Source organism: Hippichthys cyanospilos, chromosome 7 (assembly GCF_059441005.1).
Source record: "Hippichthys cyanospilos isolate Australia breed blue-spotted pipefish chromosome 7, RoL_Hcya_1.0, whole genome shotgun sequence".
Taxonomy (NCBI): Eukaryota; Metazoa; Chordata; class Actinopteri; order Syngnathiformes; family Syngnathidae; genus Hippichthys; species Hippichthys cyanospilos.
Window position 1 is genome coordinate 14258482 of NC_142375.1, and position 16918 is coordinate 14275399.

The 16918-nt window shown below is 38.2% G+C and overlaps 1 protein-coding gene across 1 annotated transcript; it reads left to right on the top strand.

The window, feature by feature from the left end:
* Nucleotides 1-645: 645 nt before the first annotated feature.
* On the top strand, nt 646-16148 carry cygb2 (cytoglobin 2). Its single transcript, XM_088420430.1, has 3 exons — nt 646-1178; nt 7991-8222; nt 11063-16148. Exons 1-3 carry the CDS (start codon nt 988-990, stop codon nt 11225-11227), a joined length of 588 nt encoding a protein of 195 aa, XP_088276556.1. The 5' UTR covers nt 646-987; the 3' UTR covers nt 11228-16148.
* The last annotated feature ends 770 nt before the right edge of the window (nt 16149-16918 follow it).

The window sequence follows — 16918 nt, forward strand, 5'->3', positions numbered from 1 at the left end:
ATTTTCGAATAATTGTCAGCAGTGTGTTGCGCCGCATAAAGGTCCGTTTGCAGGACAAAATGCGAATTATGACTTTTTTCAAATGCAACTTTTTATTTCGAGGCTTGAGTCACAAGGAGGAGTCATGGTATGACAAACCTCCTCTAAACTTTGCATTTCATAACAACGGTCATTTCACATCATGACAATTTAGGATTTCTGCAAAAATGGCATTACTGATGATACAACATACGCACCGACAGCGTGCATAAGCTTTTAGAGCCGGTTTGCATTTAGGGGCTTTAGTCCCTTGGAGTATTTTTGCGTTGAGATAAGAAATATTATTATGGGCACTGATCAAAACCTTTCATTTAAAAATCTTAACGGGGACTATTAAAAAGTTAGAAGAGTTAAGTAAAAGTGCTGTGTAATGAATGTACTTGAGGGATTTTTCGGGGTTGCAATTTTTAATTGACGGGCTTTGCTTTGCCTTGTCAGTGAGATGGCGAGATGGCGAAGGTCCCTGCGTCTGCCTCTGTCGCTCGCTCGCTCGCTCTCTCTCGCTCGCTGTGCCCCTCTCTCTTTTATTCTCCCCACCCTTCACTCATTCCATCAGGTTCCCTTCACACATACAGCCTGTGTGAGAGGATGATACAGACAGAGCAGAAGTATGACAGGGAACAGCATCAGCACCACTGACAAGGATCTCCCACACTGAGAGAGGGGAGCAAAAGTCTGGAAGCGGGGAAGGAGAGAAATAAGTTTTTTGAGGACAAAACGAAGGAGCTGGGTGACTTTTTTTCAACAGGCAAATTTCTTACCGGGCAACAATTGCTGTCTTTCCTCCCTTTCCGGGACCCCCTTTTTCTTTTGACTCTTTTTCTCATCCCGGTTCTTCTCCCAGCTCCCGCCGTGGGGTCGCAGCTCTCCGTCACCCTCCCCCCTTCCCTCGCTCCCTACCTCCCCCGGGCCTTGCTCGGAGCCTCCAGGCTGCTGCGCCGCAGGAGGATGTCTCGCAGGGAGTCTCCCCCGCCGCCCTCTCCGGAGCAACTGCTTGGAGTCAGGAGGCGGGAGGTGGATTGCGACGAGCGCCCGGAGCGCACCGAGCCCCTGTCCGATGCCGAGAGGGAGATCATCCAGGACACGTGGGGGCATGTGTACAAGAATTGTGACGATGTGGGAGTGTCGGTGCTCATAAGGTAAGTTTGGTCAACAGGTGAACGGCTCTACCGCACTTGTGTCATATTCTTTGGGTGCGCCTCGCTGAATTCACAATGCTCAAATTCAAAGAGTGGGGAGAGAATGATTTTCATTCATTTTCTTACCGATAATAATATTTTCAGAATTAAAAGTTTCTTTCTTGCAATGCCTTGTCGTCTATCACTAACCTCTTAATGCAAAGTACAAATACTCAGTCAAATTTGATGATGTAGGTCCATGTATTTCAGATGACATTTTGCTTTTCCCCACAACGCGGATGTGTACTTTTTACTTCTACTCTTTGTCAAAATACATGTTCTTACCTTCTATGGAAGATATAAATTAAGATTACTTATACTGTCACAAACACAAGAGAATGAATAGGTTTTTCATATGTGGGGTGCGGAGCATTTCATGGAGCGTTCAGTCTACTGATATGTCTACGGGGTCTATATGTGTGGGGCAAGCTGATGGATATTTGAATTACATGTCAAGTGCGGTTCATCTTACAAGTGATTAACTAGAAAGAAAGTACTTTTGAACCTGTTTTGATCAAGCAGTTGCTTTCATAAGTGTAAAACATTGTCTTCTGAGTGGCACTTTGCCTAAAAATGAAAATAAATAAATAATAAAGGGACAGAGGCACAAATACAGTATACTAAATGTTGCAATTCATCAAAGTGTAAATTTCATGCTTTTTTTTAATCATCCCTTTATGAGTCGTTGAAGGAAAGTTTGATTTATTGGTTTTGTGGAGCTTAACGGTCAATGTGACACACGTAAAAAAGCCTTCAAGGATTGTTCAAATAGACAGCACACCACAAGAGAAGAAAGACTGATTTGAGTGAGACAAACTGATTTCCAGTTTGGGGTGACAGAGTCCCCGAGGGGGAGGGACAAAAGGGCAGGGAGCGTGTGCGTGTGTGTGTGTGTGTGTGTGTGTGTGTGTGTGTGTGTGTGCGAATATGCATGCTTGTGTTTGCATGTTAGTGTCTGTGTGTGTGCTTGCGTGTGCTTGTGCGTGTGCGAGCTTTTATGTGAGTGTGTGCACGCATATGTGGGCGTGCGAGTGTGTCGTCTTATCTCCAGATGACAGAAATATGTTTTGGCGTTTCTCCCTTCTCTAGCTTGTCTTCTCTCTCATTCTTTTCCGTCTTTTCACCACATTGTGTCCTTGAAGAAAATTTAATGAAGTGACAGCTATTCATTTTCTGTTTAAAACTTCAATTGGTTGTGAGAAACGTTAAAATCAATTACATCAAAGCCGTGACCCAGATTACATACTGTATTTAGGATTTACTACATGAAGGCCGATTGCTGATGTCTGGAAAGAAAGTGTGAGTACCAAACACTACGTCCTGGTACTCATGTGAGCAAGTCCCAAAAATAAATTTATATATATATATATATATATATATATATATATATATATATATATATATATATATATATATATATATATATATATATATATATATATATATATATATATATATATAAGTGAGGATAAGCGGCTAACAAAATGGATGAATGTTTTCCCTATGTCCACTTGTCCATCTGTAACGCAAAGTTATTGGTTCCACCTGTGCTTGTCACCTTGTCCCTTGCGCCATCCAATCAGCTTCCTCAACCAACTGTGTTATACCCAGGTGTCCCTCATCGTCTCATCTGTTTCATTTTATTTAGTTTAAGTTTCCTTTCAGTCTTTGCCGGTTAGTTGTGCTACTCACATTTTGTTTGTTTGTTATCTTGTAAAGTGAGCTAAATCATACTTTGTTTCTTAGTGTTTACTTGTGCAAAGTAACTTGATGTAGTGGATCAGAAAGTTTCATGCTTGTTACCACTAGCGGCATGTGTCCTACCAGTTGTATGCAAAAGAATCATTGCTCAACTATAATTCAGTTGTATTAAATTAACTGAATTTGCATGAATCTTGGTAACTGCTAAACATTTGTAGGATAGTTGGTAAAATTTTAAAGTAGTCAACCCAAAACATTTCTTTACAGTAGTGTTTTCCATGCGCCCCAGTAGTCTAGACATGGCTTTCTGATTAAAATTACATTTTTTGGAGATGATTTTTGCTGAAAATCCATCCATCCATTTTTTTTCTTCATCTCAGGGTGGCCATTATGTCACTGGCTTTCATCAGAAAATGATATCACAGTTTCTGAGGGCTAACACCCATTCATGCTTTCTCAAGAAGGCAATGTTACATTTGCAAGCTGATTTGTGATTGTTTGTTACCTGACTGAGCAATTGTGAGGTCATTTTCAGCTGACCACAAGAGGCAAAATTTCCGCCCCCTGAGATGCGGGTATGTTATTTATCAGAATGCAGTTTTTAGATCAATGGGGCTGCATAGAGCATATTATTGTAAATAAAAGTTTTAGCTTGACTTCTGCTTTAATTTATCAGTAATATTTGATGTATAGGTTTGTCTGACAAATTTTGGAATAAATACTGTCTCCTTTTAGATAACTACTCGGACCTTTTGTGATTTGTGACTTTATTTCTATAGTGCTACGTAAATTGAAAATTTTGACAACCACTACCTTAGTTCATTTTGCTTCAGTGATCCTACTGTGCAAAGTGTTATTATACAACGGGCGAATAACATAACAAAATAATAATTTTTGAGATTTTAATGGTGCTTGCATTGGATATAGTGGGACTTGATCACTCCCAAAAATAGTCTGGAAATGCTCATTTTGAGCACTGCTCAATGCCCATTCCCAATGTGATGGACAAAGAGCGTAATTATCAACAGTTGGCTGACAGTTCCTCGGTAACCTAATAACCTGAGGCTGACCTGCGGGGGTCAAAGCTTTGCACGGTTGACATGTTATTGTCGAGAAACAGAGAGATCAGTACACAGTCGTCACCGTGGGCACAACGATTTTTTCCCCCCTTTCATGTTGCTCCATCTGCTCAGCTGCATGGAGCAGAGAGACCGTGGAAGTAGCTTCAGTTTATTTCAACAATGCGTATAAATGCAATTGCACAACTGAATAAGATATCCTCAGGCAACAGTGGTGCATACGGCACACTCAAATTGTATTGTTGAAGTGGATTTTCGGTCGACGGTTCAGTTGAATTACAACTGGAACATGATCTTCGTTGTCACACGACATAGCGTTAAAGAATTCTGCAAACTTCTGGGTTTATTTATGTTCATGAATAGACAATTTTTGAGTAATATTTATATTTGAAGTTGGCAAGGTGATTATTCAGACAAATGTTTCTATGGCAATTTATTCTAAATGTGATTATTAAAAAGATGTCAGCCCTACATTGTAAAATAAAAACTTATAGCACAGGATGTCAATCATGTGGCCCGCGGGCTGAATCTGCCCCCCAAGGAGGTCTAATCCAGCCCGCAAGATAATTTTGTGAAGCATTTAAAAAAACACTTAATTGGACCGGACCAATAACTCTGCTGTCCATAATAAAAAGATAAAAATTTTTACTTGCAGATGAGCATTGCCACTTTGGTTGCCACGCTTGTGTAAAATATTCATAGAATATTATTGATAGTGATTGTACAGTAAAAAATAAGTCCAAAAATTAAACTGAAAGCTCGACACAAAAAATAGTCAGATGGCAAAGTATCAAAGCATAAAAGTTCAACCTAAAGTGCGACACAAAAAAAACTGTCGGAAGTGCAAAACAGGAGGGGACGGAGCCCGCAGGAGAACGACAAAGCATCAACTCAAAACACAACCACAAAAGTTCCAGGGACTTAAAGTCAAGAGAAAATAACCCGGCGTCGTTCTCCTGCTCTGCCCGCACTAAAGAAGGTCACTGATGACAGATGTGTGACAAGCGCTCAGCCGGCAGATCCGCCCCCACTTTAAGGACGGAGATCTGCGGCCACAACAAGAAACCAGTTAGCAAAGGACAATCTTCATAATCTTCATCTTCCGGACCCACTTGATGATTTTCCTCTACAGAAAACAGTATGGCCCCTGAACTAAAACGAGTTTGATACCCCGTTCTTGCACATAATTTATTCATCTTTCCTCATTTGTGAAAAATGTTTAGATGAAAAAAAATATGAATCAATACTTTCCAAAGCACCTCTTTTGCGGTCTTGGTTTTCAATGAACTACTTTGTACTCCAGACTCATTTGTTTTGGTTAATGTGTCCTTGTTGTTGTGCTCTCGTTCATATCTGATAAATACACCCAGAAATAAATGATCAATACATGATGCAAGTACATCTTTTCCTGTATGATGAAAATTACATTTGAGTTAGGAAATACGCATTTGTCTAAGGAATGTTCATTTGTTTTGATAAAAATGAAGTCACTTCTCTAACAGTCTGCATTTTTTAGGAGCCAAGGTGCAGATAAAAACAAAGACCCAAGGTTGTTCACTCTGCTGTAAATAATTAGAAAAAACCGTCCCAGTTTGATTCAAGTATGATTAACAAGTCACGCTAATGGCGCCCATTTGACTTTAATAGATTCATTTGAATGCAGAGACAGGTGCACGAATAATTCCAGAGCTCTCACACGGGGACAAAATGTTCCTGGATTGCTTCGGTAACACAAGACTTTACCAAAATGAAACCCACAGAATTAGATATTAAGTGCCATCGACCAGCCAAGTCTTGGCATGTGTTTCAATCATGCGTTCATTTAATGAAATATAATTTTGCTAAAAGTCTATCCTGTTGTTGACCTCTATAAGTAGCATACATTGATGGGCCATAACGTCCATCCATCCATGCATTACTTTACACCATCTATTGGAGGTGTGCCAAAAAATGGATTCACAAAAGAATCAAAAATAGAAAATAGAATCTACATTCTCATCTACCATGAGAATCTATATAAAATGTCCCCAAATCGATTATATGTATAGTCTGTCGGCTTCTGTTTAACTACACCAAACGTGCACCTGCCAAGGTCAACTTCAAAATGACCACATCGAATAATACATGTCCATCAAGACAATGGATTTATTTTGAAATTGGGCTTGGCAGCAGTAATTGATACCATTTAGCTTTATTCCTCCTCCTGACTTTGCTTTTCTTGGGATCACATGACGTCTCTACCAACATTGACACACCAAGATTTAAAAAAATCATATTCAATCGCTGATTAAGAAGGCTAAGAAACAGCTAGTTACGCTATCGTTGTACGATAAGGCACAAGTTTCCACCATTAGCGTTAGCCGCTAAGATTTTGGTGCATTCAAACGTAGTCAGACAATTCCTCAAAAATTGTCTATGTATTCAACATGAATAACTGCAAATATCTAAAACATGTCTGCATTCTATCAAGATTTTACCCAAGTATCTATAAAATCTGACATATATCAAGAAAGAATGATGGGGGATGTTACTTTTATATTGTACTTAATTACAATAAATGGCTCATCAATTCACTTATAGTGCTGGATCTTTTCTCACGGTTTCTGTCTTCCATTCCAGGAGTCGGCATGTCAATTAAACAAAATGAAGACTAGAATAGCAGTTGTGGTCCACAAACAATTGTTGTGGGAAAAGGCACTTTGCTTACAACTCAAAACTTAATCAATGTAACAATAAACAGACACTTTAACATCTCAATTTGTTATTCAGTCTTGCAAAGCGGAATGAAGTAAAACATGGCACTTCTTTGCACATCTGTTGATTGAAGCAGAACTCATTGTCAATCGAATTACTTAAGTTGAAAACTGATTTGAATTGAAAATCAATTCCAAATCAAATAGAAGACACAAGCTGTACCTATTCTACTCAAATATACTCTGGAAAAAATACTTAAACTATGTCTTCCGAAACAAAGAAGAAGAAGATGTACATTTTTCCGAGGAAAATGTGTATCTGTATCATGACAGCTGGTAGAGCCAAGCAAGAAATGCTATAGGCAAGCGAAATCCTTTCTTGGCCTGGCATGACAGAATCTGGTGGCTGTAGATGCAGTTTATCAGGGATGCCCAGGGCCAAACTCTAACTGGGAAATAATTGTATCCACAATTTTGGCCAGCATGAGCAATGGCAAAATTGAAATGAGGTCAAAGGAGAAAGTGAATAATGTGAAAAGTAGTGATTTTAAGTCTCTTACAGACATTTTACAGAATTATGTGGCCATTTTGCATCTTTAATGATGAAACTTAAACGCCTGAGGCATTACACTGTATTGTCTGTGTATAATATTCAATTAGTTGGATACATTTAAACCTGAAAACACTCGTAAGCTCTGCAGTATGCTGTGCAATTGCACTAGGGACGCACTACAAACTCCCCAATTTCTAATTAATTCCACTTGAGGATTATGCCATACTATGCATTTAAATGCCATATTATTTGGGTTCTAACCCCTCTATGAAGTACAGTTTCACTTTTACTAAATTGACATTTTCATTTCAATTAGGTTCGGTGGTTGTATACTCTAGCTTTAACAAACTGAACGTGGGGATTTTAGTGGAAAGGCACAATAAGTACAGCAGTGAATCAACTGCCACAGATATTGGAAGCTAAATATAAGAAATTAACTTACTGGTTACTGGTCATTACTGGTAGCTTTGGGGTAATTAAAAAAAAACCCAATCCATTTCATCTATATTCTTCCATTTTCTATATATTTTTTTTTCCTCAATGGGGTTTTGGGGGGAACTGGAGCACATTCTAGCCGGTCTATTCCTGTTGGGTTCAGCTTGTTCATATGGTGTGTGGTAGGCCTTAGATGGGGTCATTGGGAGTGCGGCGGTTATATTTGAAATGAATGATTACTAACCAAAGAGATCTTCATTTTCACACGAATGAAATAAATGTTGTTGTTTTGTCTTGAAAAATATTCCTCAGGTTCTTTGTGAACTTCCCATCTGCCAAACAGTATTTCAGCCAGTTCCAGGACATGGAGGACCCTGAGGAGATGGAACGAAGCTGCCAGCTTCGACAACATGCCCGCAGAGTCATGAATGCCATCAATACTGTGGTGGAGAACCTCAATGACCCGGAGAAGGTGTCTTCGGTGCTGGCCCTGGTGGGGAAGGCTCATGCCATTAAACATAAGGTTGAACCAATGTATTTTAAGGTATGAACGAGCTCATCCGATGCACTTTTCGACAACGTCTATTTGCTAATCAATTTATTTTATTTATGATGATGTTAGTGAGAAATTCAATATACACAGTAAAATCTTAACATTTTAATATCCCTGCAAAAAAATTACCATACGATTTTTTAATGTTTTTAAAAACATCCTTTCCTGTCCTATTTTTTTTCTAAACATTTTATTTAACAATTGTACAGTGTGTTGGCTGTTTTGGGGGCATTACTACCTCAATCTCATGGTATTTTAGCAAAGGATTGGCAGACTCCAGGCAGTGTGATAATTAGTTGGTCATGCCATGTTGAAATTTGTCACCATTTGGATGACATATCCCTAATGTCTCCTTAAAATGCTTTTTCTCTGACGTGGATTACCTTTGATGTAAAGATCAAGAGACTGGACAAAAATCTGCACAATGGTTAATGTAACTAAAATCCCCATATAGAGAATGTACTAAAAGAAACAAAAAACTGGCTACACGTGTAGGTCAAAGCCAGGATACGCTAGCTTTTATGAAATACGCCATGTGAAGTGCAGTTTAGCCAGCTTGCCCAGTTAAAATGAATATTTGATTTATATACTGTAGCTGTCAATGGCTGTGAGTTAGTCATTTTTAACTCAGTAAAGTAAAAATGGATTTTGACATCAATGTCAGTGAATGAGTTAATTACCGTCTAATCCAGGATGGAAGCCACTGGAATAGTCTGAGGCTCCACATGACCCCAAAAAGCAATTGCAGGGAAAAAAAAATGCAATGAATGTATGGATTTAACACAATGTTAATTTTCAAAAATGTTTGATTAGTCACACCAACCTGAAATGTAAATAAAAGATGACTTGACCAGTGACTGTCAGGACAGCAAAACTGCATCTTGACCACAACAGGAACTATCTGTACATAATTAGATGGACAATATTAAAACAAAAAAAAACTGCCTGAGTACTTTAACCTCCTAATGGTGATTAACGATTCCATCCACCAATGAAAATAACTTTACTGTTAATTATCCTGACATGCAACGTACAGTACATATAGCATGAAGGAAGTTAAAGACTGGAGTCCACCTGTGTCTTTTACTTGTTGATTGCTATTAAGACAAATCAGATTCATGAACCAGATTCAAAATGCTTAACATGTAGGTTTTCATTTTTTCCCCATTAATATAGTTGCATAATTACCAATCAGAAAATCAACCATGCATCCCTCTTCTAGATGGAAGGCACTTCCTCTCTTCGTGTCTTTTCAATATCATCTTCTTAAATGCAGCTGCACAGGGAGCACATTAGCACCATTGATTCCACAGGCATCTCATTGACTACGGTGCTTTAATTAGTTACAGGAATGAATCATGACATTTTATTTTCCATCTACATTCTGCTTGTAGAAAATATAATTACATTCAAATAACCATATAAAATAAATTACAAATCATAATCATGTCCATAACTGAGTGTGTAAACACACACACACACACACACACACACACACACACACACACACACATATGTATATATATATATATATATATATATATATATATATATATATATATATATATATATATATATATATATATATATAAAACGTTATTTTATTGTTTTTAAGATTGAGCAAAAATAACTTGTTAACGCAATTGTATTTACTACTTGTGGTAGCAGTTAAATATAAAAATCTTTGCGTTTTTGGAAAACTGAAGTATATAGTATTAGTTGTACATCTTTGGGGTAGCATCTTAGAGCAGCATATTGATGTGACCTCACCTCCATAGAGCTTTGCAAATGCTTTGATAAGCTATAAGCCTGTAACGATGTCATTTTTTTCAACAGTTGCCTTTTACAGGAAAAGATTCATGTGTAACAATCAAAGAAAGCCATTACAGTAGTCTTTCAATCCAAATATTGTTTTTTGTTTTTTTTACTTTGATGATTTTGCATGAATTCCAAGATTTTACCCAAGTAAATATCTGTTAGATGCTTTGATAAAAATAGTTGTTGAAAAATGTGATTAATCAGGTTTTATCTTCATTAATCGGCAATGATCTTTAAGAGCTATGTGAAAATGGACTATTGAAGAATACAAAGAGCAGGAAATCGGCAATAAAAATGATGTTCTAGCAAACGTATCAAACCGCAAGATACAAAGAGCATGAACTTGCATGTGAAATTATTCTCAGTTTCTTTTTTCTCTCCTATTAATTACCAGTAAGGACTCTGTTCTCTAAGGTTGTTTACTGCATCTGAATCATTTCTGCTGCTGATTTACATTAGCGTATTACATCATATATTTCATGTCCCTTGGTGCACATATGGCCCACGTCTTTGCTTCAGTGTTTTGTCTTCTCGAGAGCGTGACTCTCATTCTCTTTTTGTTCCCTGTCCACCCTGTACTTTCATGCTTCACCATCGTGGACATTTTCAATTCTCACCTGTCTCGCCCACCTTTCTGCAACAGTGAATTGGGCTGATTTCCCCCCTCAGTTCTACTCCCACCTTACCTAATAATCTTATTATCCTGACAGCCTCGTTTGATTCACTTTCCAGCTCTCTGTTGGGCATTATTTTCTATTTTATCTACGTTTATTTATAAGTGTGTCAGAAAAATTCCAGGACTGATGTCACAAAAGATCAACTTCAAAGTATTCGGTTGTGATTCAGACGAACAACCAGCTTGTATAAAAAGGGTTTCTGCCTCACAGAGAAGGCTGAAAAAGCGCATTGGACTGCAGGGGGATTTTCCTGAAGGAAAAAAAAAAAACATTGTTTTATTTGAAGTATCGCTTTTGTGAGAACTTATATGACACACCTTGCCTACCAAATTGCAGATACTGAGTGGGGTGATGCTGGAGGTGCTGTGTGAAGACTTCCCGGAATTCTTCACAGCAGAGGTGCAGATGGTGTGGACCAAACTGATGGGTGCCGTGTACTGGCATGTGACGGGGGCCTACACAGATGTGGGCTGGCTCCAGGTCTCCAGCTCGGCCGTGTGAAGGGTCAGTGTGAGGGAAGTGCGCAGATGTTCACAGTGGACTTTAAAATAATGGAGAATGACATGTTTTTTCCCCATTGTTTGAGTTCATAAACATGGATCATGAGGATGATTAGCAGTCTGTTCATCAACATGAGTGTGCTGCTTATTTTAGTGACATTTTGGTGCTGGGGCTTTATGGATGAGTTGTTTTTTTAACCGCTACATTCCCAGGACAACCTCTAACAATGTAAGCTGGCAACGTATGCGAGCACATTTTAGCTCAAGTAAGTGATGGTATGGTACGTGCTTTTAGCCCCCAAGGGAGACAGTAATTATCTAGTCAACTGTCAATTGTTGCCAAACCCACAAGGGAAGCAAAACCATGAATGCAAGCAAATGTAGTCCAGCAGGAGTGGTTCCTTCCTAATTTTTTACCCAAATAATTTCCCTATGGTCAGACCACAACTTGCACATCATCAAGCACGTTTCCCTGAGACAGAGTTTTTCTGCAAAAGTTAAAAAATAAATGCAAATGTAAGGTAGCTCTATCAATTGGATATTTCAACCGCCTGGAACTTTAATACATTTGTCCTGCACTGGTGCTCATATTGTTCCCTGAAATAAGTTATCTACCTGGTGAGATGGCAGATTTGTTTACCAGACAAACCATTGATTGTACATAAAAAGTCAACTATTACAAAGCTATGAATGCCAGCCAGAGAAAATGATTCATCTTTTTCATATTCGACCAAGAACAACATAAAACACAACAAAGACAATTGCTTTCTGCCCAAAAACATTTCTACGGTTGAAAAGCGTGTTTTCGTTTTAAAAAAATAGTTCCTGTGTAAAATGCTTAAAATTAGCTCAGTCTCCTGCCACTGTTGAAGCTAGTCCCGTGCACGTTGGTTTCTTCAAGTCTTATCAGTGACAAAGAATAAACAAGACACAAAGTAATTTTTACAACATAATATAACAAAGAAGGAGTCAAAGTATTGTGTGCATGAACCAGACACAGCCAGCACAGCACTGCTGTAAATTGCCATTTCACAGCTCAGCCAGGAGTCGTCACAAGTCAGCCAAACGGTGGTTCTATTTGGTCACTCTAGCATGAATAGCACACTCAAGATGATCCCAAAAGTGTTCGCTTGAGAGGAGGTCAGAAAAGTTGGCAAGCTCCTCCATTTTTTTCTCCCCCCTAAAGGGATTGCCACTGGTTGCCATCTGTATCTCTCTGCACAAGCGTCTCTTTTTGCAGGGATGTATATGCCACCCAAGACAGTCACAATACTATCATAAGGTCCCCACAGCAGTGAGCCTGCAGATCGGGTGCGTCATGCATGGAATCTTTTCCAGATTGACTGGACAGAAAGCCGTTTGCCACATCATTATGCAAATCCCCCCCCAAAATCGGTTTTCTTGGAAAAGCCACTTCGCAGTTTGCCTCGCATGCCCCCCGGCTTTTTGGAACTAGGCCACCAGTTTAAAGGTGGACACCTTTAAGCAGGCGACATGTGACCAATTCAATATTGTACCGGAAGCACAAAAAGTGACAAGCATGTCAGTAATGATCCGCAGAATAGGCTAACTCGGCATCATTTTTGGACGTTTACGTGGCTGTAACTACTCAATTGTACACTTTTTTGTAAAAACTACATGTTTTTGCTAATGGAAAGAAACTAGCTTTCCAATGATACAAAGAGTTTTAGAAAAGACTTTGTCACAACAGAATTCTTCCCCTGAACATATATTGGAACCTTTCTAATGTTAAACGTATTGTTTCAGAAGTTAAAATGAAATTACTAATGTTATGCTTTGTCTTGGAACTCAAAAGCCACAAAATATTTACAGAGCAGAGTATGCGTTGTAATTTTGGCTTGCCATATGTTAAATGGCAGGTGCAGAGATTGGAAATCCAGGTCCAGAAAGTGACAGTGACCGCAGTTTAGCTTTAGCCACAGATGCTTCTACTCAACCAGTCATCAAATAGCCTCATTAAAAACAAACAAATAAACAAACAAACAACATAAAAAACGGATGGCTGAAGAATTCTGATATCAGAAGCCAAGGCTAAAGTTTTGTGGAACTTTAAGTAACTGTAAAAAGTGTAACAAAAAATATCGGAAAGTATTGACAATATTATCTACTCACCATGACAATTAAAAATGTTGGTAAAAAATTCAAGAAGGATCATGGAACTTGATATGATTTGCTTTCGCGGGCTACATAAAATAATGTGAAAGGCCGGAAGTTGCCGCTGGACCTTGGGTTTGACATCAGTGGTATATGGCCTTCTTGGCTGTTTATGTACAGCAAAATTATTTGGAAATATTGCTTAAAAAAAAAATCCAAATTCCCATAAATGGGAAAAAAAACAAACATACAAATTTCATTCATGTGCACATCTAAGAAACACATCCTCAATTCCTATATCGTAACACATTCATTATATTTTGAAAGGAATACTAAAATGTTTTTCGACAAGGAATTATTTTAAGCTATAGCAGTAGGGAACCTTGGATCGTTGAAGCCCTTGTTTTGGGACCATGGAACTGCTGACTGTTATTTGTTTTTTTACTCAATCTGTCATGTAACCCTGAGATTTAAGGGTCTGTGCTCCTCTTTCGCTATGTATCGATGCATTATGTGCTCTAAATATCTTGTTTAAACTCTGTCGTTTGTACAAGTGACCCGTGTGCCAGCGTGCGTGTACTCTTCTGCCTTTGTAATTCACTTGCACATGAATCTGTTTCCGCACCAAAGAGGGCTGTTCACTCATTCTGGTGAAGTGTTTTACATTTGCTCCACTCTCTTTAGACAAACACAATGACAGCAAGAAAGTAAGATGGAAAATGTCCGGAGGTGGGCACGATCAGCAACCGCACATGTACACCTTTCACGGACAGTCCTCTCCGTTGCTAATATTTACAAGCCTGTCACTTAGTTTACCTCATCGGAGAGACATACCGCATTAAAGCCTCCATTAAGAGCTTTACAAACTCTTCTGGAGGTCTCGGAAACAGAGCGCATTTTCTAGCTCAGCTTAAACTTTTCTAGTAATGGTATCACCAGAGAAAAAAAAATCCAATTTCTGCATCGTAGAAGAAAAAACGTTTTTGTTTTTTGTTGTATTGATCAAATGACTAAAAAATCAGATGCCTTGCCCATCTACCCTCTTGAAATCTTTAACAATATATCACATTTTTGCCTTCATTGCCATTTATTGCATAGTCCCCATCTGTCTATTAAATTCCCAAGCATACACTGCAAATCTGTTTAGGATGGACATTTGATCCAATCTTGAGCTTGCATCTGCTCCACTGATGTCCTGTTTCTCCTATTTGACCCTTGTTGGTATCAGCATCTGGCATTTACGAGGAGGCAATGAGTCTCCGCTGCTCCTCATCTGCTCATTCATCTACTTAACGTAACATCCCATTGCCCCAGTAACGATCATCTTCACTGAGAGCTCAAACACTTTTACAAACGGTTGGATGCACTTATCCTTTAAAAAGTTTCATTCACTGACAAAACTTATTCAGAAGAGTCCCCTCAGACTACTTGGAAAGGATTATGCACCTTTATAACAAATATTGAATTTGAAGATTTTAAACTAGCCTCCTTAACTTATTCTGATTATGGTTCATGCACTTTTTCTCATTTATATGAAATGAAATGAGTGTGATTTACTCACTAGTCCGTATTATTACCATACTGAAAAGATTAACACATGTGAACCTTCGGGCTTTCAAAGTAAAAGTGTTAACTGTGGTGCTGATGGGTAGAACTAAATTTAGCAATTTGGAGAATTGTTTCTTTGAGAAGACTATAATAATCCAATAATGTTGACAGAGATGTTGACTGACCATCATTTGGCGGTAACTGAGACACAGAAGTGAAGCAAGTAAGCCATTACATTGTTAACTTTGTTCTTGCGTTATTGTTTTATTTTCAATTCAGCTTTCAATGCTGGCCTACAAGTACAAGCTAATGTCAGATGATTGCTCAATAAAATTCTATTACTGTAATTTAATCCCAACAGTCGATTTTACACATGAGGATGTTAGATGTTTTTGTCCAATCAGATTTCAGCAATTCTTTGTTGCCATGTCACTCTAATCGGCCCAGAGCCTTCAGAATAATAAATGCTGGCTGAGGGAGTTGAAAATACAAGTGTAACAGAAACATAAAATATTATTTATTTGGCCAATCAGACTCAAAATTAATTATCGCAAGGTCAGCTGATCTATAAATGACTATGTTCTTAAACAAAAAGACCCAAGTCATTTTTCTTAATCCGGGCTATAAATCCGAACAATTTCCAGTCATAATTGATCCATCGGCCTATAGCCTGAAATCCCTGAATCAATACTGATAGATTATCAGTGTGATGAGAAAATCTTATGCCACACATAAAACAGTGGGTTGCTGCTCTTGCCAGCTTTGTGACTTTCAATTTGCATCACGTTTTCATCAATATATTAACACACACAAACACATAGATAAAAGACACATCCCTTTTCACATGGGGTCTCTCACACACATTTGTGATTGTGCATTAAGTTAGATGACTCGGACATGTCCACGCATGCCAAGTATGCCACAGCACTGACTCGAGTAAATACTTAGAAAAGATAATGACACATCAAACGCTTGCTATCTCATAGCTTATAAAGGCATCACTAGCTGTTTAGTTGTGACATTATTTTTGCCATTCAGATGTTAAAAGTGCAGACTTAATTCTATTTTTCTAAAAACATCTATTATAATTATTTGGCATATTTGACTACTATATTATCAAGTCATTGTATACTACATTGTTGGTGGGAGCAAGTGCAGTGGCTTTGTCGTGTTTCAAGCATGTTTGCACATCTTGCCACAACTCGTTCCTCTGTAGACGTGGTGAACATGAAAATGGTCAATAAAATGCACTCGAAGATTTTGTCTCTGTCTTTTTCGGGGTGTATCAGTGTATCACAATGCAATTTTTGCGATGGACAAAAACAGAAAGGTGAAATTTCACTATATTACATATTATGTAGTAGTTTCATGAAGTAAGAGTTTGCTAATGTTTGCCTGTTCGTCACTTGAGGCAGCAAGCAAGAAGTCCAAAGGGAAGTTCATGCAGGGTGGAATACTTTTGTTTTTCACATCGAGGGCCTTGCAAATTAGAGCCCAAGGCATTTATTTTAAAGACCTTTTTTGTTTTCAATATGCATTTACTTAAGTGCTAAATAAAATTGTATATCACTGTTGGTTATACGTTGTTGTTGTTGGAGTTTGCATGTTCTTCCTACTCTTTGTGTGAAGTTCCGTTTTTCCCGCATTTCAAAAACATGCATGGCAGGATTATTGAAGACTCTGAATTCTGAATTGGAGTGTGAGTGTTTGCTTTTATATGTGACCTGCTCTGGTCATTTTACAGCCATCAAAATGTTCAAATTGTCATCAAAGTGTATGAAAATAAAGAATTAGTAGACGTGCATCTTTGCTAACATGTTTATAGCCAAAAAATAAGCCGGAGATCCTTTCCTCAAATGATGTTTTTTTTTCCATTTAAAAGCACATTGCAGTTAATGAAAGTCAAAAATACTCCATAATGTTACCCTCCTGCACAAAAACAAGCAGAAGACTGACTTATGTACAACTGTGTTGTTGACAATGTTCTCGTCATGTTAAATTCAATCCATCCGTATTGCTTATTCTCATG